This window comes from Mobula birostris, chromosome X (genome assembly GCF_030028105.1).
Source record: "Mobula birostris isolate sMobBir1 chromosome X, sMobBir1.hap1, whole genome shotgun sequence".
NCBI classification, from domain to species: domain Eukaryota; kingdom Metazoa; phylum Chordata; class Chondrichthyes; order Myliobatiformes; family Myliobatidae; genus Mobula; species Mobula birostris.
In genome coordinates, this window is record NC_092402.1 from 60,582,563 (window position 1) to 60,607,975 (window position 25,413).

A 25,413-nucleotide genomic window follows, 5' to 3' on the forward strand; every position below is an offset into this window, starting at 1 on the left:
GTTCCCATGCCCCAGTTGCTCACCAGGACACGTGTTCCCACGCCCCTGTTGCTCACCAGGACACGTGTTACCAGGTCCACGTTAATCAGCAGGACATGTGTTCCCATGTCCACGTTAATCACGATTACACGCGTTCCCATGCCCCTGTTGCTCACCAGGACACGTGTTCCCATGTTCACGTTAATCACCAGGGCACATGTTCCCATGCCCCTGTTGCTCACCAGGACACGTGTTCCCACATCCATGTTAATCACCAGGACCCATGTTCCCATGCTCCTGTTGCTCACCAGGACACGTGTTCCCACGTCCACATTAATCACCAGGACACGTGTTCCCACACCCATGTTAATCACCAGAACACGTGATCCCACGTCCACGTTAATCACCAGAACATGTGTTCCCACGCCCCTGTTGCTCACCAGGACACGTATTCCCATGTCCACATTAATCAGCAGGACACGTGTTCCCATGTCCACATTAATCATGAGGACATGCATTCCCACGCTCCTGTTGCTCACCAGGACACTTGTTCCCATGTCCACATTAGTCACCAGGACATGTGTTCCCATGCCCCAGTTGCTCACCAGGACACATGTTCCCACGCCCCTGTTGCTCACCAGGACACGTGTTACCAGGTCCACATTAATCAGCAGGACATGTGTTCCCATGTCCACGTTAATCACCAGGACACATGTTCTCATGCCCCTGTTGCTCACCAGGACACGTGTTCCCATGTCCACGTTAATCACCAGGACACATGTTCTCATGCCCCTGTTGCTCACCAGGACACGTGTTCCCACATCCATGTTAATCACCAGGACCCATGTTCCCATGCTCCTGTTGCTCACCAGGACACGTGTTACCACACCCATGTTAATCACCAGAACACGTGATCCCACGTCCACATTAATCACGATTACACGCGTGTTCCCACACCCCTGTTGCTCAACAGAACACGTGTTCCCATGTCCACATTAATCAGCAGGACACGTGTTCCCATGTCCACATTAATCAGCAGGACACGTGTTCCCATGTCCACATTAGTCACCAGGATACGTGTTCCCATGCCCCAGTTGCTCACCAGGACACATGTTCCCACGCCCCTGTTGCTCACCAGGACACGTGTTACCAGGTCTACGTTAATCAGCAGGACATGTGTTCCCATGTCCACATTAATCATGATTACACGCATTCCCATGCCCCTGTTGCTCACCAGGACGCGTGTTCCCATGTCCACGTTAATCACTAGGACACATGTTCCCATGCCCCTGTTGCTCACCAGGACACGTGTTCCCACATCCATGTTAATCACCAGGACCAATGTTCCCATGCTCCTGTTGCTCACCAGGACACGTGTTCCCACATCCACATTAATCACCAGGACACATGTTCCGACACCCACGTTAATCACCAGAACACGTGATCCCACGTCCACGTTAATCACCAGGACACGTGTTCCCACGCCCACGTTAATCACCAGGGCACGTGTTCCCATGTCCACATTAATCACGATGACATGTGACCCCATGCTCCTGTTGCTTACCAGGACACGTGTTCCCATGTCCACTTTAATCAACAGGACACGTGTTCCCACAACCACGTTAACCACCAGGACACTTGTTCCCATGTCCATGTTAATCAACAGGACACGTGTTCCCATGTCCACGTTAATCACCAGGGCACATGTTCCCACGCCCCTGTTGCTCACCAGGACACATGTTACCAGGTCCATGTTAATCAGCAGGACACGTGTTTCCATGCTCCTGTTGCTCACCAGGACACGTTAATCACCAGGATACGTGTTTCCATATATACATTTATCACCAGGACACGTGTTCCCAGGTCCACGTTAATCACCAGGACACATGTTCGCACACTCCTGTTGCTTACCAGGACACGTGTTCCCATGTCCACATTAATCACCAGGACACGTGTTCCCACGCCCACGTTAATCACCAGGGCACGTGTTCCCATGTGCACATTAATCACGATGACATGCGACCCCATGCTCCTGTTGCTTACCAGGACACGTGTTCCCATGTCCACGTTAATCACCAGGACACATGTTCCCATGTCCACATTAATCACCGGGGTACGTGTTCGCATGCCCACATTAATCACCAGGGCAACTGTTCCCATGTCCACATTAATCACCGGGGTACGTGTTCCCACACCCACGTTAATCACCAGGGCAAGTGTTCCCACGCCCCCATTGCTCACCAGGACATGTGTTCCCACGCCCCTGTTGCTCACCAGGACACGTGTTCCCACACTCACATTAATCACCAGGCATGTGTTCCCACGCCCCTGTTGCTCACCAGGACACGTGTTCCCACACTCACATTAATCACCAGGCATGTGTTCCCACACCTCTGTTGCTCACCAGGACACGTGTTCCCACACTCACATTAATCACCAGGCATGTGTTCCCACGCCTCTGTTGCTCACCAGGACACGTGTTCCCAAACCCACATTAATCACCAGGGCACGTGTTCCCATGTCCACGTTAATCACCAGGACACGTGTTCCCACGCCCCCATTGCTCACCAGGACATGTGTTCCCACGCCCCTGTTGCTCACCAGGACATGTGTTCCCATGCCCCTGTTGCTCACCAGGACACGTGTTCCCACACTCACATTAATCACCAGGGCATGTGTTCCCATGCCTCTGTTGCTCACCAGGACACGTGTTCCCAAACCCACATTAATCACCAGGGCACGTGTTCCCATGTCCACGTTAATCACCAAGACACATGTTCCCACGCCCCTGTTGCTCACCAGGACACGTGTTACCAGGTCCATGTTAATCAGCAGGGCACGTGTTCCCACGCTCCTGTTGCTCACCAGGACACGTATTCCCACTTCCACATTAATCACCAGGATACGTGTTTCCATGTATACATTAATCACCAGGACACGTGTTCCCATGCCCATGCTTATGACCAGGACATGTGTTTCCGTGTCCATGTTAATCACCAGGACACGTGCTCCCACGTCCCTGTTGCTCACCAGGACACGTATTCCCACGTCCACGTTAATCACCAGGACACGTGTTCCCATGTCCACATTAATCACGAGGACACGTGTTCCCACGTCCACGTTGCTCACCAGGACACATGTTCTCACATCCACGTTGATCACCAGGACACGTGTTCCAACGCCCACGTTAATCACCAGGATACGTGTTCCCATGTCCACGCTAATCACCAGTACATATGTTCCCACGCCCACGTTGCTCACCAGGACAGGTGTTCCCACTCCCACGTTGCTCACCACGACACGATTTCCCACGCCTACGTTAATCACCAGGAGACGTGTTCCCACGCCCACGTTAATCACCAGGACACCTGTTCCCATGTCCATGTTAATCATGAGGATACGTGTTCCCACGCCCACGTTTATCACCAGGGCAAGTGTTCCCATGTCCACATTAATCACCAGGACATGTGTTCCCATGCCCCTGTTGCTCACCAGGACACGTGTTCCCACGCCCACGTTAATCAACAGGACACATGTTCCCACGCCCCTGTTGCTCACCAGGACACGTGTTCCCACGCCCACGTTAATCAACAGGACACATGTTCCCACGCCCCTGTTGCTCACCAGGACACATGTTACCAGGTCCATGTTAATCAGCAGGACACGTGTTCCCACCTCCTGTTGCTCACCAGGACACGTATTCCCACGTCCACGTTAATCACTAGGATACGTGTTTCCATATATACATTTATCACCAGGACACATGTTCCCATGTCCATGCTTATGACCAGGACATGTGTTCCCGTGTCCATGTTAATCACCAGGACACGTGTTCCCATGTCCACGTTAATCAGCAGGACACGTGTTCTCATGTCCACATTAATCATGAGGTCACGTGTTCCCACGTCCACGTTGCTCACCAGGACATTTGATCCCACGCCCACGTCTCTCATCAGGACACGTGTTCCCACGGCCACGTTAATCCCCATGACACATGTTCCCACGCCCACATTGCTCACCAGGACACGTATTCCCACGTCTACGTTATTTCCATGTATACATTAATCACCAGGACACATGTTCCCATGTCCATGCTTATGACCAGGACACGTGTTCCCACGTCCACGTTGCTCACCAGGACACGTGTTCCCACGCCCATGTCACTCACCAGGACACGAGTTCCCACACCCACATTAATTGCCAGGACACGAGTTCCCACGCCCACGTTAATCACCATAACACGTGTGCCCACACCATCGTTGCTCACCAGGACACCTGTTCCCATGTCCACGTTAATCACCAGGACATGTTCCCACACCCCGTTGCTCACCAGGACACGTGTTCCCACGCCCACGTTGCTCACCAGGACACGTGTTCCCACGCCCACGTTGCTCACCAGGACACATGTTCCCATGTCCACGTTAATCACCAGGACACATGTTCCCACGCCCACGTTGCTCACCAGGACACGTGTTCCAACTCCCACGTTAATCACCAGGACACGTGTTTCCATGTCCATGCTTATCCCCAGGGCATGTGTTAATCATTAGCGTGGAGATGGGAAAACGTGTTCCGACGTCCCTGTTGCTCACCACGATAGGTGTTCCCATGTCCACGCTAATCACCAGTACATATGTTCCCACGCCCACGTTGCTCACCAGGACACGTGTTCCCACTCCCACGTTGCTCACCATGACACGATTTCTCACGCCTACGTTAATCACCAGGACCCCGGCCCCCGGCCCCCAGCCTGGCCCCCGGCCCCCGGCCCCCAGCCTTGCCCCAGGACACATATTCCCACACCCACATTGCTCACCAGGACAAGTGTTCCCACGCCCACCTTTCTTCCCAGGACACACCAGCACACGTGTTCCCACACCCACATTGCTCACCAGGACACACCAGAACACATGTTCCCATGTCCATGTTGCTCACCAGGACACGTATTCCCACGCCCACGTTAATCACCAAGGCACTTGTTCCCACGCCTATGTTGCTCACCAGGACAAGTGTTCCCACGTCCACGTTTTTCACCAGGACACGTGTTCCAACGTCCACGTTGCTCACCAGGACAAACCAGGACACTTGTTTCCACGCCCACGTTAATTACCAGGACACGTGTTCCCACGCCCACGTTAATTACCAGGACACGTGTTCCCACGCCCATGTTGCTCACCAGGACACGTGTTCCCACGCCCACGTTAATTACCAGGACACGTGTTCCCACATCCACGTTAATCACCAGGACGCATATTCCCATGCCTCCATTTCTGACTTGGTCAGGTGTTCCGTTGTCCCCTTTACTCACTAGGGCAGTTTTTCCCATACCCTTGGACAAGGGCCCACAGTGCTATCAATCTCATCTAAATGCTGTTACGTCGACTGTTATTGTTCGGAAAGACTGCTGACTGCTTCCCTTCACTTGGACATTGCTTCCCTATTCCTATTGAACTCAACTGGACTCTATTCCCATCCTCTTGTCAAATACAAGTGGGCAAATTTCCCATATGGCATTTAAAGACACCTAGCCTCCATATCGCAGCCTCTCTTTGCACAGCACAGCTCCCCTTCCGGTGTATATTTCCCCACAGGACTCTGTCTCAGACTCCTGTCAATCTCTCTGGACTTTGCTTCCCATGCTCAGCTGGGCTCTGCCTCTGTGTGCAGATTGGCTGCTCGGTGTCCTACATTCTAATCTGTGCCACACACATCAAAGTTGCTGGTGAACGTAGCAGGCCAGGCAGCATCACTAGGAAGAGGTACAGTCGACGTTTCAGGTCTCAGCCCGAAACGTTGACTGTACCTCTTCCTAGAGATGCTGCCTGGCCTGCTGCGTTCTCCAGCAACTTTTATGTGAGTGGCTTGAAATTCCAGCATCTGCAGATTTCCTCGTGTTTGCGCTCTAATCTGTGGCTACCGTTCAGAAGTACCCCTTTGGCTGTCCTCACCAGCAATCTGTTTTATTGTAGGACTCCGAGGATCAGATGGAAGTATGTGGCTCTGAACTTTGCTCAGGTGAGAATGAGGCTGTGTTTTCAGTCTGGATGTGAAGAGCTGGTCACGGCTCAGATTCCAGCCTTCACTGACAAGGACAGTTCACTTTGTATAGTTGACCTTGGAAGATCGGGAGATTGGAGCTGTTTATCAGCTTTCCCCACACCTAGAGCCCCTAGTGACTACCCCCAGAAGTGGCAACTCAGGCAGTTGAGGAAGTTTGGTATGGGCCCCCAACTCCTAAGGACTTTCTGCAGGGGCACAATTGAGAGCATCCTGACTGGCTGCATCACTGCCTGATATGGGAACTGAACCTCCCTCAATCGCAGGACTCTGCAGAGAGTGGTGCGGACAGCTCACCACATCTGAAGATGTGAACTTCCCACTATTCAGGAAATTTACAAAGACAGGTGGGTAAAAAGGGCCTGAAGGATCACTGGAGACCTGAGTCACCCCAACCACAAACTGTTCCAGCTGCTACCATCCGGGAAATGGTACCACAGTGTAACAGCCAGGACCTACAGGTTCCGGAACAGCTTCTTTCACCAGGCCATCAGACTGATTAACTCACGCTGATTTGAGTGTACTCTATATTACATTGACTGTTCTATTTATTATAAATTATTGTAAATTGCTATGATTACACATTGCACATTTAGATGGAGACGTAATGTAAAGATTTTTACTCCTCATGTATACGAAGGATGTAAGAAATAAAGTCAGTTCAATTCAATTCAATCCAATGGGTGGATAATGCAGGCTCATGGATAAGGGACATGCAGGGCTCTTCGATTTCTAGGGTCGCTACAAGGAAGTGCAGCTGCAAACTAAAGTGAAGCGGAGGTGATTGTAGGGTGACTAGTGGTGGCAGCATGATTGAATAACTGAACCAATTAATAGCTTTAGCTGGCCGGTGGTGTAGTGGCATCTGCACCAAGACTTCGAAGCGAGTGGTCCCGGGTTCGAATCCGGCCGGCTCTTTGCACTCTCTCCATCCATGCTGGGTCGAGCAAAGAGCCAGCATCTCAGCCTCGTAACAAACAGACAAAAATGCTAAAGAAACAGCAAGGTTTCCTTACCGATGCGCCACAAGGCGCGGAAGGGAACAACCACGATTAAAAGCTTGATTGTGATTTGATTAATTAATTGCAGTGCATTTAAAGGCACTGAGTTTGTGACTTTCTTTTACTGATTTTTTTTGGAATTGGGGTACCACTGTTGATGCCAACATTTATTGCTCATCCATATTGCCCCTGAGAAGGTGGGGGTTGCTGCCCTCTTGAACCTCTGCAGTCCTTCCAGTGGGGGTGCCCCACTGTGCTCTTGGGGAGCGAGTTCTAGGATTCAGACAGAGGAATGGTGATATATTTCCCAGTCAGGAGGCTGTGTACAAGAGCTTCAGGACTCACACCACCAGGTTCAAGAACAGTCACTACCCCACAACCATCAGGCTCTTGAACAAAAGGGGATAAGTACACTCACTTGCCCATCCTTTGAGATGTTCCCACACCCAATGATCTCACTTTAAGGACTCTTTATCTTGTTATTTCATGTTCTCGTTATTTATATTTGCATTTGGACAGCTTGCTGTCTTCTGCACCCTGGTCAATCTTTCACTGATCCTGTTATAGTTACTATTCTCTACGTTTGCTGAGTATGCCCACGGGAAAACGAACCTCAGGGTTCTATGTGGCGACGTGTACTCGGATAATAAAATTTACTTTGAACTTTGGGAGGTAGCTGATTGTTTTAGGATGACTGACGTGAATGAACAATTAATTGGGACGGATGGTGCTGGAGGGTCACGACAAGTTGTCAGATTTCAGAGTCAAAGTTGAGTTTATGCGTGCAGGGGTGCAATGAAAATCTTCCTCGCAGCAGCATCACGGGCGCGTAGCATCAGATACACATCATTCATAAGAAAAACATACATTGAATTAAGTTTACAAGAGAGAATGCAATGAGAACAGAACAGTCAATTGTAGTACAATGGTCATGGTGCTCCCACATTCAGGTAGTGATTATAGTTACGCAGGCTTCTGGATTGATGAGTGATTGCAAAGAGCTTTGGGCTGAATGATTGAATTAAAGGAAGCAATAGTTGGTTGGTAAATCCATTCATTGAAGTTGGGGGGGGGGAGTAGTGGGGAGGAAGTCCTGAGTAATCCAACTTCTCAAAAGTGAGGGAAAAGGGAATGGCAACATTGAAAGGAGTGCAGTCAAAGTCAAGGTGAATTTATTATTGAAGTATATATCTGTCATCATATTCTACCCAGAGATTCATTTTCTTTCAGTCATTTACAGAAAAACAAAGAAACATAATAGAATTCATGAAAGACTACACATAAAGGCTGACAAATAGACAATGTGCAACAGAAGACAAATAGTGCAAATAAAAAATAAAACTAATAGTTATATGAAGAAGAAGAAGAAGAAAACCCTTAACTCTGAGTGGAGTCATTGGGACGCCGTCATGACGGCGTTTTTTTAGCAGCCTTCTTATTCTTACGAGGCCGAGTTGCCAGCTCGACGCTCAACCCAGCACGGATGGAAAGCGTGCAAGGGAGTCAGCTGGATTCGAACTCGGGAGCCTTCGCTTCGAAGTCCGGCGCTGATGTAATATTTATATAAAAAGTAAATAATACTGAAACATGAGTTCCTGACAGTGAGTCTGTAGCAGGGGCACGCACCCCTCGGTTAATTGTAGGTGTTCACGGCATAAAAAGGCTGGGAACCCCTGATCTATTGGTTGTGGAATCAGTCCAGCATTCTGGTTAATGAAGTTACCCACGCCAATTCAGGAACCTGATGATTGAGGGTAATAACTGTTTCTGAACCTGGTGGTGTGGGACCCAAAGCTCCTGTACCTCCTTCCTGATGGTAGTAGTGATAAGAGAGCATGGACTGGATGGTGGCGGGGAGTGGTGGGAGGTTGGATGGTCCTCGATGATGAGTGCTGCTTTCCTGCAACAGTACTCCCTGTTGCTCAATGCTGCTCAAAGTTCTGGTGCAGTGCACTGTGATCACTGTGTTCTTTCCTCGCAGGTTCTTGGCTGCCTCTTCTACTTTTACTTCATCTTAGTGAGGCTTTGTATCCCAGTGTTCACCAACATGAGCAAACAGCCTTTCAGCACCAAGACGCTCGTTCTGTCCATATTCAACTCCACATTACCAGGTACAGACAGTGGGAGAGGCCAGGGTCTCTTCAGGCGCAGCAAGCATCTCACCCTGTGGACCTCGTGTCAATGTGGATCAGGCGAACGAGGTCAAAGGAAGGGTCCAGTTATAAGGTGGTTTCAAGCTGACCTTGAGAATTGAATATTAATTGATTTGGCACTGCCAGTGTGGCCTAGTTGGTGATGAATTGTCAATTACTGACAGAAATGCAATGACGATAAGACCTGTTAAAAATGATGGTTCAGCCAGACCCATAAACAACCGAGAGCAAGGCTTTAAGGAGAGAGAAATGGAGAGCACAGACAGAACAGTAACCACCACCACCCAGTCCCTTTGTCTCCTAACTTTCCCTCTGTGTGTCTACCTATTGACTGGCTCAGGATGTAGCCTCTGTGGTTAGGGGGCCTTACACTGGTGGAAAGCCCAGGTTTGTGGTGGAGGTGAGGTTCCCTTCATTCAGGCCCAGTGCATGCCTCCATCCGCCACTTCCAAGTATTTCACAGCCAGTGAAGTCACTTTTGAAGTGTTATAATTCAAGAAAAACAGCACCCCTATTTATGTCGGATGGGGAATTAACGTCATCCAGCGCACTGCAGAAAACTCTCCCATTCTTCGTCAAAGAAGTATCACAAGACCTTTTTCATTGGGTCATAGAACTGTTGGGACACAAGAGAAGGATATTCAGCCCATTGAGTCTACACAAGCTACTAGACCTGTTGGTCTCTGACCCCCACCTAGCCCTGCGAGCACTCTCTTAAATAAGGTGTGGGAGTGCCATTTAATTCCAACCCCATTCAGATTTGATCAGGAACTGTTCCACATGTCACAGTGCAAGGCCATTGGAGACTAACATCTGGCTATTCCAATAATTAAATTGACCTCACTCACTGTGCAAATGCCCCATCTGTGGGTTAGGAAAGTCATTGGGTGGCTGCTGGCTACTGATCCCATCTGTATTATCAGGAGTCAGGCCCACCATGAGTTAGTGTTGGGTAAGGATGGGATTTGACTCTGCTGTGATGCACCATGCAGTCAAATAACCAGCAGTCGTACAGCTCACTTTACTGAAGTCAACAGTTCAGGGACTTGGGGGAGGAGCTGAGCTTATGGATTTGCTCTCTTTCAATCGGATAGCCGGGCAACTGTTCACGTCTCTGCTTCAGGCACCTTCCTACTGCTGCTGTTCTTCTATGCCTTCCTCCACTGCTGGCTGAATGCCTTTGCTGAGATGCTCCGTTTTGGCGACAGAATGTTCTACAAGGTAACGGGGGGAAAGGTGGCTAAGGATGAGAGGCGGGCAGAGGGCAGTGGGTAGGTCTGGACAAACTGAACCGATCCAGAGGGACTGTCAGACCAGTGGTGGAATCCAGGGAGTAGAGGGTGTGTGTGTGTGTGTGTGTGTGTGTGTGTGTGTGTGTGTGTGTGTGTGTGTGTGTGTGTGTGTGTGTGTGTGTGTGTGTGTGTAAAGGTGTGAGGAATGGGAAGGGGAGATGGGGATACTGTCAGCGGGTGGGTGGGATGAGCTGGGGATGGAGCGGAAGGTGGGATGGGGAGCTGAGCGGAATGGTGTGAAGAATACAGGAAGGTGAGGGTGTGAGGGGGCTGGAGGGGGAGGTTGTCAGAGGTATGGGGAGGGGGAAGGAGCGGGAGGGGGTGAGGGAAGGGAAGGAGCAGATAGAAGGTAGGGAGAGGGAGGAGAAAGTGCCGGCATTTTTCCCATTCACTGGACAATTCTTGTTCTGTACCAAAATGCCCCTTCCCACCCTCTTCTGCCCTTGACATGTTCAAATCTGGTTCTGGCCTTCCGTGTGTCTCCCGGTTCTTGGTCAGGGGCCATTCACGGGCTGTCCCTCATGTTACCTGTTCTTCCACCGGCCCCCGACCGCCCCTTGCCTAAGGGAGACTCACCCTGCCACACACCCCAGTAAGTGTCTGAACCTCAGTGGGGCTGGCACGTTTCTCGTTGCCCACCGCTTGTGCCACTGCTCCATCGTTCATCCCGGCATCCATTGCAAAGCCATCCTTCGCTTCCTCGCTCCAGCAGCCATAACAGTTATCATGCTGCAGCCATTAACTGTGGACCCCCTCTCCGTCCCTCGGCCAGGAAATCTGGTGGAATCTAACGCCTGATACGTTTTCCTGGGCGGCACGGTAGTGCAGTGGTTAGCACTATGCTTTACAGTACAGGAGACCCGGGTTCAATTCCCGGCACTGCCTGTAAGGAGTTTGTACATTCTCCCCGTGACTGCATGGGTTTCCTCCGGGTGCTCCAGTTTCCTCCCACAGTCCAAAGACCTACCGGTTGGTAGGTTAATTGGGCATTGTAAATTGTCCCATGGTTAGGCTATTGTCCCGTGGTTAGGCTAGGGTTAACTGGTTTGGTCTGCTGGGTGGCGTAGCTCGAAGGGCCAGAAGAACCTGTTTCACACTGTACCTCAATAAATAAATAAATAACATCATCCCCTCCCCTACAAATCCTCATATGATTACCACGGTGATTCACCTGGCATTTCTTGCCCTAGGACTGGTGGAATTCCACCTCCTTTGCCAACTACTACCGAACCTGGAATGTGGTGGTTCATGACTGGCTCTACTCCTACACCTACACGGACTTCCTTTGGGTAAGGAGCTCACCGGGTTATCCCCGGTTATCCCCTGGTGGACCTATCCCAGAGTGGGAGGTGGGAGGTGCCGGTGGGGGGGAGGTCGCGGGGATCTAACGTGACTAGATTTACAGAGACATTTTGCTTTAGCAGAAACCTCAGGACAAGCATATTAATATGCCACGTAGCACTGGGATTTACACACACTGATATGCACACCGGTGAACGAGCACACATGCATGCACGTATGCACATATGCACAAGCATGCAATCGCACACATGCATGCACGTATACCTATATGGACACATGGGCACTCAAGGACAGTAGGAGGTGGCACCACCAAGCCCGATGCTCCCACTGCAGCGGAGTGATTGGACATAAGAGGCAGTATGGGCTGACTGCTTTTAGTCACCAGCCCCTGGCGCTGAGACCAATTGCACCTCTGGGTCAATGTCCCGGCTGTGATCTCTTGAGTCAGGCCTGGTCGGATGTCGAGCCTGTGCCTTGCTACTCTGTGACTCGGCAGTATTTCAGCACCCAGCCGCCAGGTCGCAGCAACGTGTCGCTTGTAAATCAGCATGCGCCTGTACGTGGGAGCAGTGCGGACACCAGCAAAGATGCCTGTTCTGTTGCAGATATTTGGTAGGAGGTTTCGAGCGGCTGCGATGCTCTCAGTCTTCATCCTGTCCGCCGTGGTGCACGAGTACGTCCTGACCCTGTGCCTAGGCTATTTCTACCCAGTTATGTTCTGCCTCTTTGCCATCATTGGAGGTAGGTGACACATGCAGGACTGCGATGGGAGGAAGGGGTAACGTCGCCTGCTGCGTGACTCTGAGCCGAGGCAGTGCCCCGCAGTGCAGTGAGGGTCATGTTCAGTGTGCTAGTAGTGAGCTGGTGCCAAGTGTTGGAGTGTGACTTGGTTCGAGTGGAATGTGTCCCTTCTAGTACTGAACCTGAGGCTCCCAGGTACCACCCCTTGTCTGATGGTACTGAGCTGACCCCAGGGGTTGGGTGGGGTGGGGGTTGTGGGTGCCAAAGTTAGTCAGTGCCTTGGAATCAGAAGGAGGACAATCAGTCGGGGTTCCTGCTCCTGATCGGGATCCAGATTGGACAGAGTTACTCAGCGAGAGTCAGGGCCTACGAGCAAGCTGGGGAACGCAGAGGTGGCTGTCTCCCAGAGGTTTAGTCACCTGGTCAGAACAGATTCTGGGGGGGTGGGGAGTATCCTGACTGATCAACTGGTTGGGCAACTTGGGTGAAGGGACAGAGAGCACATGGCAATGTCCTACAGAATGGCCTTGCGTTAAACTAGACGACAGCCTCAGAGGTGTAAGTGTGGTGGTGTGGGTGGGTGTGAGAGAGCTTTTGTCAACTTTACAGGCACGGTTCACATCCAGCTGCAGTTGATTAAATTAATTTCAAGTACATAAAGCACAGAATGGTACAGCACAGGAACCGGCACGTTGGCCCACAATGTTGTGCCAACCACGTTGCCAGTCTAAACTAATCCCATCTGCCTGAACATGGTCTATCCCTCCATTCTCTGTCCGTTCGTGTGTCTGTCTAAATGCCTCTTGCATCTGCTCCTGACAGCCCATTCCAGACACCTACCACTGTGTAAAAAAACTTGCCTCTTAAATCTCTTTTAAACTTTCCCCCACCTCACCTTAAAGTTATACCCTCAAGTTTTTGACATTTCCACCCTGGGAAAAACTCACTAACTATTCTATCAAAAACTAATTAAACATCACTCTGTTATTTTTTGAATGGCTCTAGGGATGTTTTTCAGAACAGACGGAGAGGCCACGTGGCATCAAGGGAAAATGAGTGACCGTGGGTATATGTCACACCTTACTGTACCTTGAAATTGCAACCCCCAGGACCAATGCACAACAGCCGACCTCATTCCTAGACTACAACCAGCGTCCAACAAGCACTCCACCCTGCTTCCTCAGGGCCCGTTCTGAGATCAGGGTGCCGCGGTGCTAACACAAATATGATAGTAAGGTCGCTGGAGCTAATTATGTGAGCCATTACCAACTCACTTATGTACATTTAGACTTAACTGTCATATATGCAACCAACTGAGAGTAGCATTCAGACACAGCATGAGCACTGGATCCAGTTCTGGACCCTCCCACTGTAATCACTGGATCCCGTTCTGAACCCTTCCACTGTAATCACTGGATCCACTTCCGGTAACTTCCACTGTGACCACTGGATCCGGTTCCGGACTCTCCCACTGTAGTCACTGGATAAGGCTCTGCCCCCCCCCCCCCCCCGGTGATCACTGGATCCAGTTCCAGTCTCTCCCACTGTGATCACTGGATCCAGTTCTGGTCTCTTCTACTGTGTATTTAAGAGTAACATTGACACATTACTAGATGCATGCAAATGCAAAACCCCAAAAAACATATGAAGCAATTGGATGCTTTAATTGAGGGGAAAGAAATGACCATTTGCCAACTGAATGGCAATCCTCAGTTGTAACCGTGATTTCTACCTCTATTACATTCATTACGTTGGTGTTCTCTTTCCTACAGTGTTCTTTAATTTCATTTTCAACGACAACAGAACGAGTCCTGTCTGGAACATCATGATGTGGGTTTTCCTGTTCATTGGTCAGGGGATCCAAGTGTGTCTGTACTGCCAGGAATGGTACGCTCAGATACACTGTCCTGTCAAAGAGGTGAGTGCGTGCACGGCACAAGCGCAGAAATCCTGTACAAACACATGCAAGCAGAAAGACACATCCATATACACACAGACACAGACACACAGTCACATGCACAGACCCACACACAAACAGACACACAGACACTACATGGACGTCACATTCTAACAGTTCATCTTCTCCTTTTATTCAGAGAACCTTTTGGGAACTGGTCACACCCCGGTCCTGGTATTGTCAACTGGAAGCTTAACCACATGTCGCAACGTATTGCCCGACATTAAATCTGTTGTCCTTTGATCAGTTTGTAAGGGGGATGGGGGAGTTATTAATTTTTGATTCCACGATATTGTTCTATGTTATTTATGTCAATCAATAATTTCCATCGTCCATTGTGCTGTACACTGACCCTGCCCCTCCTCTACTGCAGCGGCGTCTCCTTCCGATCTGCTCCTTCTCCTTGCTCCATTCTCCTTCTCTCAGTTTACAAGGAGCCCAGCTACCCATAAAGCAAACAGCGGGTCTGAACTCCTGTTTCACCTCTTCACTGAAAGAACTTGTTCTGGCCAAGGCAGTATCCTCGGTATCCTGAACAAGGAAAGGTCCCCAAAAACAGCCATTAGGTTTGATCCAGGGATAGCACAGGATTGAGCTCAGTTGCCATTCCCATGTGGTCAGTCATCTGACCTGCACAGGAATGGCTACTTAGTGAGATAATGGAGTGTGGAAAGCCTGTAAGGGCCAGTAAAGCCTGAACCCAGGTGGAAGAGAGAGAAAGCCTTTAGCATTATTCCTCCCCCAAATGAGACATCCTGGGGAACAGTGACATGTGTGAGAAGTGGGGTTCCTCGGGGATTGGCTACAGCAGATTACCAGCATGTTTCCTGAGACAAAGTCTGGTGGATACCTATTAATAATAATACCACAGATTTCAAATAATATAAACTTAATAATCAAATGCATATCAATTCCTGTACTTTGATCGAAGGTTATCAATATGTTTTGAATATGTTCTTGAGAATGTTTTGCTTGTTGCCACAGGATATTATGTGAATATAAATTCTCCAGCTCTCAACAATTCTTGTGTTTTTTTCTGGGAATGTTGTTGTTTTGTATGGCAGGTGCTTTTCTCTTCACACCTGATTGGTTTTTGTCAAGCCACTCCTCCAGCTCAAGGCCGCATCAAAGGACCATGGCAAAGCTGTCTCGGATCTTGGTGAGAGGGCATGTTTGGACCAGGTGGTGGACGTCCTGGGTTGGGGCACCACAGGGGCAAGCTGTGGTTATGTTGAAAAGTTGGCTTGATTCACGATGAAGTCTGGCATCTTGTCCACAACCGTTTCAACATGGGTGACCCTGAGTTGGCTTCGCCTAATGGAGTCCTTGAAGCATGCAAGCCTCCACACAACGTCAACGTGTTGATCCAGGTCATGGAGGATTCTGGGAATAAAGAAAAGGAATAAAAAACAGAAAATGCTGGGAACACTTGGCAGGCCAGGCAGCATCTGTTGAGGGAGAAATGATCCATGTTTTGGGTCAGGGCTCAGGAGTAGGGTTATGCTGCGAGGGCTCCCACTGCTGGCAGCTGCACAAATTCATTCACAAAGCCAATTGCAGACTGGCAACTTGCACACGGCCTCTGTCTGACCCACAGCTCCAGCCCATCTCTCACTATATGTCAGGAGCTCTCCCAAGAACAAGAGACAGATGGTTAGTAGGGAGTGTGCACTGAGAGAGAAAGCGTGTGTGTGTGTGTGTGTGAGAGAGAGAGAGAGAGAGAGCGAGTGAGAAGGAGAAGGAGAGAGAGATGGATATGGATGATGTGTGTTGGGGGAGAGGTAGAGAGAAGAGAGAGAGGGGTAGAGAGATAGAGAGGTAGAGGGAGAATAGAGAGACATAGGGAGGTAGAGATAGATGAGAGAGAGGGAGTGATGTAGAGAGAGGGAGAGAGACACACACACAAGCAGAGAGAGGCTGGGTAGAGAGAGAAGAAGAAGATGTGAGAGGTCTGTTCTCGATGGCCTGTCACTTTGGGCATGCCAACAGATTGGCTTCAGTGATTTGCTCAAATTCATAAATTCACCTACAAGATTTTATTGCTGGTGTTAGGGAGTATTCTGGAGTTATATGATTATCATCATCATTATGTGCCATGTTCTATGACGTGGGCAATCAAGGTCCCATGACCATGATTGTTCTTGGCAAATGTTTCTACAGAAGTGGTTTGCCATTGCCTTCTTTTGGGTGGTGTCTTTACAAGACGGGTGACCGCAGCCATTAACAATACACTTCAGAGATTGTCTGCCTGGTGTCAGTGGTTGCATAACCAGGACTTGTGATGTGCACCAGCTGCTCGTATGACCATCCACCACCTGCTCCCATGGCTTCATGTGACCCTGATCAGTTAGGGGGGGCTAAGCAGGTGCTACACCTTGCTCAAGGGTGACCCGAAGGCTAGTGGAAGGAAGGAGCGCCTTACACCTCCTTTGGTAGAGACATATCTGCACCCCACCACCCACTATATAAATATAGCAAATATTAATTAATGCAAGAACCAGTCTTCAGTTCTCATTGTAAATTACAAAGCCTACAAACTAAGAGATTAATTTGCAAAATGATGACCATGAGATGTTTGCATATGCAAGAGCCAAATATGAAGACAATGGGGTTGTGTTAGTTGGCCTGCACCAATCCAGTCAACATGGCCTAAGTTATTTGCAGCATCATGAGTTCAAGCTGGCAGACCAGACTGATGTTGTCACTTAGCATATCAAACATGGTGACAGGTATAGGAAATCAATACTTTAGTGCACTCAGACACAGCACTGACAACATTAATTTTGGGTGTCTGGGATTTCTGCCCCCAGAAGCTTAAGATTATTTGTGTGAATTATTTTGTGATAAAGATGTCTGAACATTCAGGGGTGTCTTCCACTGTAGATATGTAATTCAAAGGAAGCATTGTCAACCCAAAATATTGAAAGACACAATGTCATTGTAACTATTGAAATTATGTTGAATAACCTACTGTTAACTTTGATCTTAAGAGTAAAAAAAATGCAATGTACTTTTGGGTTTGTAAGCCTCTACTGAGAGTGTCTTCATGAGAATGTCTGCTTGCTGTGATGAATAAAGACTTCTGTATTAGCAGCTTCAATGTCTCTCAAGTGACTTTGATCACACTCACAACAGCTGGAGATCACACTGAGCCACCAGGCTATCGCTAATTCAGGTGTGGTGAGAGGAGGCAGCGTTTCCTCTTCTTGTGGTGAGCCACCCAGTTGTTTCACTTTTCACAAAAGACATTGAAAAAAACTAGTTGAGTTTTCAAAACTCTTCTTTCAAGCAAGTGATGAAATTAATCTAAAGCATTTTAGTTCATTGTAATCTTATTACTGTACGAGTGGGAACTCTTCCCATTGGTTGTGGGCCTTCAGTTCGAAGAGCAACCGTAAGTCATTTTACCTGTGAGAACATGGGCAGATCACGCTGAACCCTAACCATAATGCATTGCCCTCTGACTGGAGTCACCGTTTGCGATTCTGGGAAGGCACAGTGGGTGTACAGTGGTGAAACCACACAGCTCCAGAAACCCAGGTTCAATCCTGATCTCAGGAGCTGTTTCTCTGGAGTCTGTACGTTCTCCCCCCGATCGCATGGGTTCCCCACAATTGCTCCGGTTTCTTCCCACATCCCAAATACTTGAGGGTTGGCAGGTTAATTGGCCACTGTAAATTGCCCCTAGTGTGTGGGGGAGGGGTAAAACTTGGGAGGAGTTGACAGGGGCATGGGGAGAATAAACTGAGACCCGTGTAAGTGGGTGGTTAATGGTCAGTACGGACTTGGTGGGCCAAAGTGCCTGTCTCTGCAACTTCTGTCACCAAGAAAAAAAATCTTGAGATGGGCTGTTGCCACCTGTGAAAACTTTCTCTGATATTTACAGTTCTTAAATGTCTCTGATATTTGGAACCGTTTACAAACAATAAGATATGATTGGAAAAATAGTATGTATTGAAACAATTTTAAAAAATTCATAAGACATAAAAATAAAGAGTAATTTAAAAAATAGACTAAAGCAAAAAACCCTTAATATTCCCCTTTAATCCTCTGGCCGAAAATCCCACTGATGTTCAAAGAGTTTGAGATTCTGTGCCTGGTTGGACTATCGTAGGATCTGAGCGGTGATTCCTCAATATCTGGAATACTGGTCTCTCTATATCTCGTTCTCTCTCTCTGATATCAGGACACACTCACAATACAGGGAGTGGAGCAAAGATTTTCAAGACCGGTTTTAGAGATGTTGGGATTTGCCCTACCGGGAGAGACGGGCGATACTTTGCCTCTATTCTCTGGTTTGAAAGAGAAGGAGATAAACTCATTGAATTTTGCAAGATTCTTACAGGGCTTTGCACAGTGCAAAGAAGATGTTTTCCCTGGCTGAAGAGTCTAGACACAAGAGATTCTGAAGATGCTGGAGATCTAGAGCAACAAACACAAGGTTCTGTTGGACCTCAGCATCTATGAAAGGGAATAAACAGTATTTTGTGAGGAATCTAGAGCTCGGTTAGACAGTTTAGGATTAAGATGAGGAGAAAGGTCTTCGTGCAGAAGCTGGTGAATCATTGACATTCTCTGTCCAGCAGGTTTAGTCATTAACAGATGTTAATAGATTGCCTTCCCTGTACTCATCATTCAAAGTTCAAAGTAAACTTATTATCAAAATACACATGTGTTACCATGTACTACTTTGGGATTAATTTTCTTGCAGGCAGTTGCAGGAAAAAATAAATACAGAATTTAATGAAAAACGACTCATAAACCAAGACTGACAAACAACCAATCTGCAAATGGAGACAAACTGTACAAATAAAAATAATACTGAGAACGTGAGATGTAAAGGGTCCTTGAAAGTGAGTCTGTAGGTTGTAGAATCAGTTCAGAGTAGTGGTAAATGAAGTTATCCATGCCAGTTCAGGTGCCTGATGGTGTGGGACCTAATGCTTCTGTAACTCCTACCCAATGGTAGTCGTGAGAATAGAACATTGCCTGGATGGTGGGGGTCTTGGATGACGGATGCTGCTTTCCTGTGGCAGCGCTCCTTGGAAATGTGCTCAGCGGTGGGGAGAGCTTTGCCTGTGGTGACTTTTCCCATTCCTGGGCATTAGTGTTGCTGTGTTGTAACCAATGAGGATATTCTCCACTGTGTATCTATAGAAGTTGGTCAGAGTTTATGGTGACGTACCAAATGTGTGCAGACTTCTAGGAAGGTAAAGGTGCTGTCATGGTTTCTTTGCGATGACACTAACGTGCCGGTCCCAGGACAGATCCTCTGGTATATTTACTCCAAAGAATTTAAAAACTGACCTTCTCCTCTGATCTTCTAATGAGGACGGGTTCATGGGCCTCCAGCTTCTTTCTCCTCCAGTGGTACGGAGTAAATGATCCATGAGTTCTTTATGCCTGTGTCAATTAGATATACTGTGACTTGTCAGGGGAACAAGCTGCTTTGCATTACTGAAAAGAACCGTAAACGCAACAAAATGACCCTACCACATTACACTTCAAATTGGTAATTAGTTCATTACTGTCGCAGTGAAAAACTTAGTTTTGCACGCCATCCGTACAGATCAAGTCATCACATCAGTACACTGAGGGAAAACAATAACCGAATGCGGTTATAACTGCAGTGCAGGCAGGTAATAAGGTGTAAGGCCATAATGAGTTAGATGCTGAGGTCAAGATTCCGTCTTAATGTACTAGAGGATTGTTCCGTAGTCTTATAACGGCAAGGGTAGAGGCTGTCCTCGAACCTAGTGGTACATGCTTTCAGGCTTTCGTATCTTCTGCCTATATGTCTGGGGTGGGTGGGATCTTTGTTTATGCAGCAAGTAGTGTCAACAGAGTCTATAGAGGGGAGGATGGTTTTCGTGATGTACTGAGCTCTTTCCACAACTCTGCAGTTTCTTGCGGTCATGGGTCATACCAAGCTGTGATGCATCAGGATAGGGTCCCACTTCACTGACAAAACTGCCCAGTTAAACAAGTGTGTGCAATTATAGGTAGTGAGAAGTGTGTGCAGTAGTTTGGATAACTGAGTTTTCAGAAGTACAGAGCTTCACATTCATAATAAGGGATCGCTGAGCAGAGTCTCAACTCCAGTGTTGTAAATTCACAGCTTTAATTAACGTTAAGAATTCATCACAAGGTATCAATGTGATCATGGGGTGCATGCTAAGTGTGTGCTGTGATTATTTGAACGTGATTACTATGTAATACACAGAGAGGAAGGGGAGCCTGTGTGATTTCTGAGTAATGCTGACTCTAATGCAGGTCATTTAACTCACTGGGTTCCCAGCTTCCAGCCCTAACAGGTATCACAGATACCCACTAAAAGTGGGCCCATTATCCACTGTCGTGATGCAGCTCCTGTATTCGTGCGGTTGACTTAAGTTTCTGATGAGCCTTGATGGCCAATTACTAACTCCACCAGTCTGTTAGCCTCTCTCTGCCCCTCTTGGGGATGTGGTAATCTGCTCCTGTTGTCCTGACATGCTTGTTCCGATTTCCTGAAAGGCTTTTAATCTGTTAGCCGGCCAGTGGTGTAGTGGCATCCGCACCGGACTTCCAAGGCGAGTGGTCGCAGCTTCGAATCCGGCCGTCTCCTTACACACTTTCCATCCGTGCTGGATTGAGCATCGAGCTAGTAACTCGGCCCCGTAAGAAACGCTAAAGAAACAGCGAGGTTGCCACCTGATGTGCCACAAGGTGCGGAGAGGAGCAAAACTTTAATCTGGTATTTGCGTTGAAGCTGCAGTGTTCTCTGACCTGTGAACTCAAACTGTGCTACCTCTCTCTTCTTTGGTTACATGTTCTTGATGCAAGTTGCCCTTGCATAGTCATGGCTAGCATAACATAAAAATAGAGTGGAGCTGGCACCTTTGTATTTTGCTGTTATATTCTAGTATATTCTCTTCCATGTGCATGAGCAGAAGGCACATTTCTGTTATGCTGTGGTGCCTGACTGTGAGTATATTTCACTGTTGGCTTCTGCTGAGATCACTGGCACCAATGGAAGTCATAGAAATGGGTGCAAGGCCCTCTGAGTGCTTCAATATTTAAGTTAAGCTGTTACTGAGGAAGTGGTGCATTATAGAAGTGTTCTCTTTCAGGTGAGGTTTTAAATTGAAAGCATGCCTGTCTATTGGTTTTCATTTTTTTAGATATTGTATCTCTAAGACTATTTAGTCTCTGTTGATATCTTTCTGGTTTATGTCTCAAAGTTGTATTCTTAGGTCCCTCAAAATTTATTTCCAATTTATCTGTTGATATTTTCTCTTAATTCTTTTGCAAGTATTAGATTAGATTATGAAGACATGTAGTCCTCTTTTATTGTCATTTCGTAATGCATGCATTAAGAAATGATACATTATTTCCTCCGGTGTGATATCACAAAACACAGGACAAACCAAGACTGAAAAAACTAACAAAACCACATAACTATAACATATAGTTACAACAGTGCAACAATACCATAACTTGATGAAGAAGTCCATGAACACAGTAAAAGTTCAAAGTCTCTCAAATGTCCCACATCTCACGCAGATGGGAGAAGGAAGAACTCTCCCTGCCATGCCCGACCACAGTCCGACTTTGAGTCATCCGAAAACTTCGAGCTCTGATCGGCTCTCTGACACCGAGTACTGAGCGCCATCTCTGCCGAAAGATTCAACCTCCTTCTTGTTCACCAAAAGCAGGCAAGGCCGGGGATTTTGAGGCCTACCCTCCGAAAGATTCCCGACCACGCAGCAACGACAGCAATGAACAAGCGTTTCAGAAATTTCTCCAGATGTTCCTCTGTGCTTTCACATCCACTCTCCATCAAATCAGAGTTGTCCACGGCCCCTATTTAACAGATACGATGTCATTTTTCACCGGAGGGCTGCGCACGCGCAGTGCGCTACTCTCTCTCTCCTCCTGCTTTTATCCTCATTATGCTGTGATCCCTACTACCCAAATGCTCCCTTCCTTAGCTACTGACTATGACTTGATCAGGATGACTTTGCGTTATTTCCTAACAGATCAAACAATGCTTATTGGACTTCTGATGTATAGTCCTCTACGCACAGTAAAAACTTTATTGCCCAGACCTATCTTTGCTGCCTTTCCTTTCTGGCTTACCTGAGGATGGTTAAAGTCTCCACATTTATTATTCATCATTTTCTGTTCATTTCTTACCTTTGATTATATATTTCTCCCTGCACTTTCTTTCAGCTATTAGGTACTGTTTGGTTTACTTGGTTGCCCCCATCCCATCAGAATTTAATCTATGTGAATCCTATTTCTAACCTTCCATTAGTTGCGTTCCTCTACTGACCCTGTGTTATCACTGATCACTACAGCTTTGCCCTCCCCGAATTCTTTTCCTTTCTAATTCAAGTTTCAAGATTGTTTAATGTCATTTTCAGTACACAGTGTAATGAAGAACAAAGTAATTGTCACTCCAGATCCGATGCAGCACAAAAAAAACACAATAAGACAAAGAACACAATAATAAAAAAACACAGTAAATATAAATACATAAGAAAGCTTATATACATAGATTTATTGCATGTTCATAAAGTGCAGGCATATTATAACTTGCAGTGTTTAGACCAGTGGTTACCAAGGGAAGTGGTGGGAATTTCTAAGGTGGCGATAAAGGGGGCGGGTGGGATGCTTGGTATGACGGGGGGGCAGCTGAGATATCTTCTGAGAATTCAGAAGAATGAGGGGTGATATCATTGAAACCTATCAAATGGCAAAAGGCCTTGATAGAGTGGAAGTGGCGAGTATAGTGTAAGAGTCTAAGACCAGAGGACACAGCCTCAGAACAGAGGGGCATCCTTTTAGAACAGAAATGAGGAGGAATTTCTTTTCCCAGAGAGCGGTGAATCTGTGGAATTTTTCGCCACAGGCAGCTGTAGAGGCCAAGTCTTTATGTATACTTAAGGTAGAGGCTGATCAATTCTTGATTGGTCAGGGCAATGAGGGATACGGGGAGAAGGCAAGGGATTGGGCTGAGAGGAAAATTAGATCAAACAAAATGAAATGGCAGAGCAGACTCGATGGGCCAAATGGACTAATTCTGCTCCTATATTTTATGGTCTTTTGGTTTGCAGAAAGAAATCTCTAAATGCTATCCTGCACAGTGGAAAAAGGTCAAGTTGTTCTATATTGCCTTTCCAACATCATGTTTAGTAGAGTGCGGTTTCAAAGCAGTTGCTCCACTTCTTTCAAAGCAAGAAACAGACCGTAAATTACTGAACGTTGGGACCTGAGACCCCTTCTGCGTGACATTGAGCCTGATGTTGAGAAACTGATATCACTACACCAAGCCATCCATCTCACTGAACAGTGGAAAAGCAATGTGAATAGTCGGACTACTAATGTATGCTCTAAAATTGTTGATAAAAATAGTTTTTAATCATAAATAAATAAATAAATATTTTTTATTTGTGGCTTTAATTACATTTAAATAATCTTTGCAATTATTTGTCACTGCTTTGAACTTGCGCTTTCTACTTTCTTTCATGATGAATCGTAAATCAAAATATTTTATAGTTTTGATGTAATGCTGGAAAGGGAGAGGGGGCACTGAAGATGTGGTCTGGGAGCCAAGGGGGTGGTAAAGCAAAAAAATTGGGACGCTCTGGTTTAGGCTCAGGCCAGCTCATGGTGGTGTTGTTTTGGTTACTTTGCTACGACTGGTTCCTCACTATGTGTGGTTGTCTTCAACTCCATAGTCTTCTGAATGCAACGTGCATTTGCTGTACAATGAGTTTACCATTCGCAGTTGTTACTTCAATTTGAGATGCTGATGCTTATTTTATAAGTATGTTTGTCCCCTGCTTGCTTATGTGGCTATTAGTCCTTATCTTTGTCTGAAATTCAGTATCACATCTGAATTGCTATTCATTTTACCACATCCATCTGCCCAGACGACCTTACCAAAAGTCATATCCAGAACCCACATGATATCCTTTCTGCTAGGACAGAGCTGTACAACCTTTCCTTTGCAGAGAGGTTAAGAGTGACAATCCAAATCACATCTGAAAATCCGTCATGTGAATTGTGTTTAATTTATCCATATTATACCATACCATTATCTTTTAACCAGGTACATTAATAAATAAATTCAAATGTGTATTAATAGTTTATTTTCTGATAGCAACCAAACAGCAACATGTCACTAAAAGTCTCTTGATTTTATATGCATTGACTTTCTTGTGTTTTGGCAACGTAATTTGATTGAATTCATTTTGAAATCCTTTACTGATCCTTAAGACTAAATAAGAGTCTGGGTTTTTGATCCTACCCACATATACACGTTGTATATCTCAACATGGCTGTTAATAATCCACTCTTTTACAAATTAAACAGCATTTCGACAATAATACTTAGCAAGTCGGCATTGTTTACTTTCATTTAACAAAAAAAACTTCCTCGAATTTTCTTTCCTTACTTCTCCAAATTGTATTTAATCACTTTTATCGCTGTTTATTCTTTGCCAAGTCATCATCCAGCTCATCATAAGAGGCTATTGTTAGAATCTAAATGCAATTTGGATGTAGTGGAGTATGTTTGCAATTGCTGAACCATTATTATGAAACAGAAAAAGGTCTGTATAAACACAAATTAAGCTTTAAGGTTTGGCAAGGTAAATGTGAATTATGCTTTTGAAAAAAAAGTACTGTTTTGTTTTCCAACCTCCCTGAAGCTTGCTGCTCAACATTAATTTACTCTGCTTTGTCATTTTTTTTTTTGTCAGCATCCTCTCTAAGTGTTTTCAAATCAAGATACTGAAAGAGGTGGAATGATTAAAATTTCTGATTACTTGTTCAAAAAACAAATTCTACAGAACAGCGAACAGTACAGTACGGGAACAGACCCTTTGACCCACAATGTTGTGCTGATCTAAATAAACTAATGACGCCCAATCCCTTTTGTCT

General features: G+C 46.9%; 1 protein-coding gene across 1 annotated transcript in view; it reads left to right on the forward strand.

Annotated features, from left to right (window-relative positions):
* LOC140191692 (sterol O-acyltransferase 2-like) overlaps window positions 1-17,575 on the forward strand; it is a 43,746-nt gene extending 26,171 nt beyond the window's left edge. The window contains exons 10-16 of the mRNA XM_072249342.1: window positions 5,949-5,994; window positions 9,019-9,148; window positions 10,314-10,411; window positions 11,673-11,771; window positions 12,390-12,525; window positions 14,298-14,443; window positions 14,622-17,575. Coding sequence (XP_072105443.1) covers window positions 5,949-5,994; window positions 9,019-9,148; window positions 10,314-10,411; window positions 11,673-11,771; window positions 12,390-12,525; window positions 14,298-14,443; window positions 14,622-14,678 — 712 coding nt within the window. The 3' untranslated portion in view covers window positions 14,679-17,575. The remainder of the gene's footprint in view (window positions 1-5,948; window positions 5,995-9,018; window positions 9,149-10,313; window positions 10,412-11,672; window positions 11,772-12,389; window positions 12,526-14,297; window positions 14,444-14,621) is intronic.
* Window positions 17,576-25,413: the final 7,838 nt, after the last annotated feature.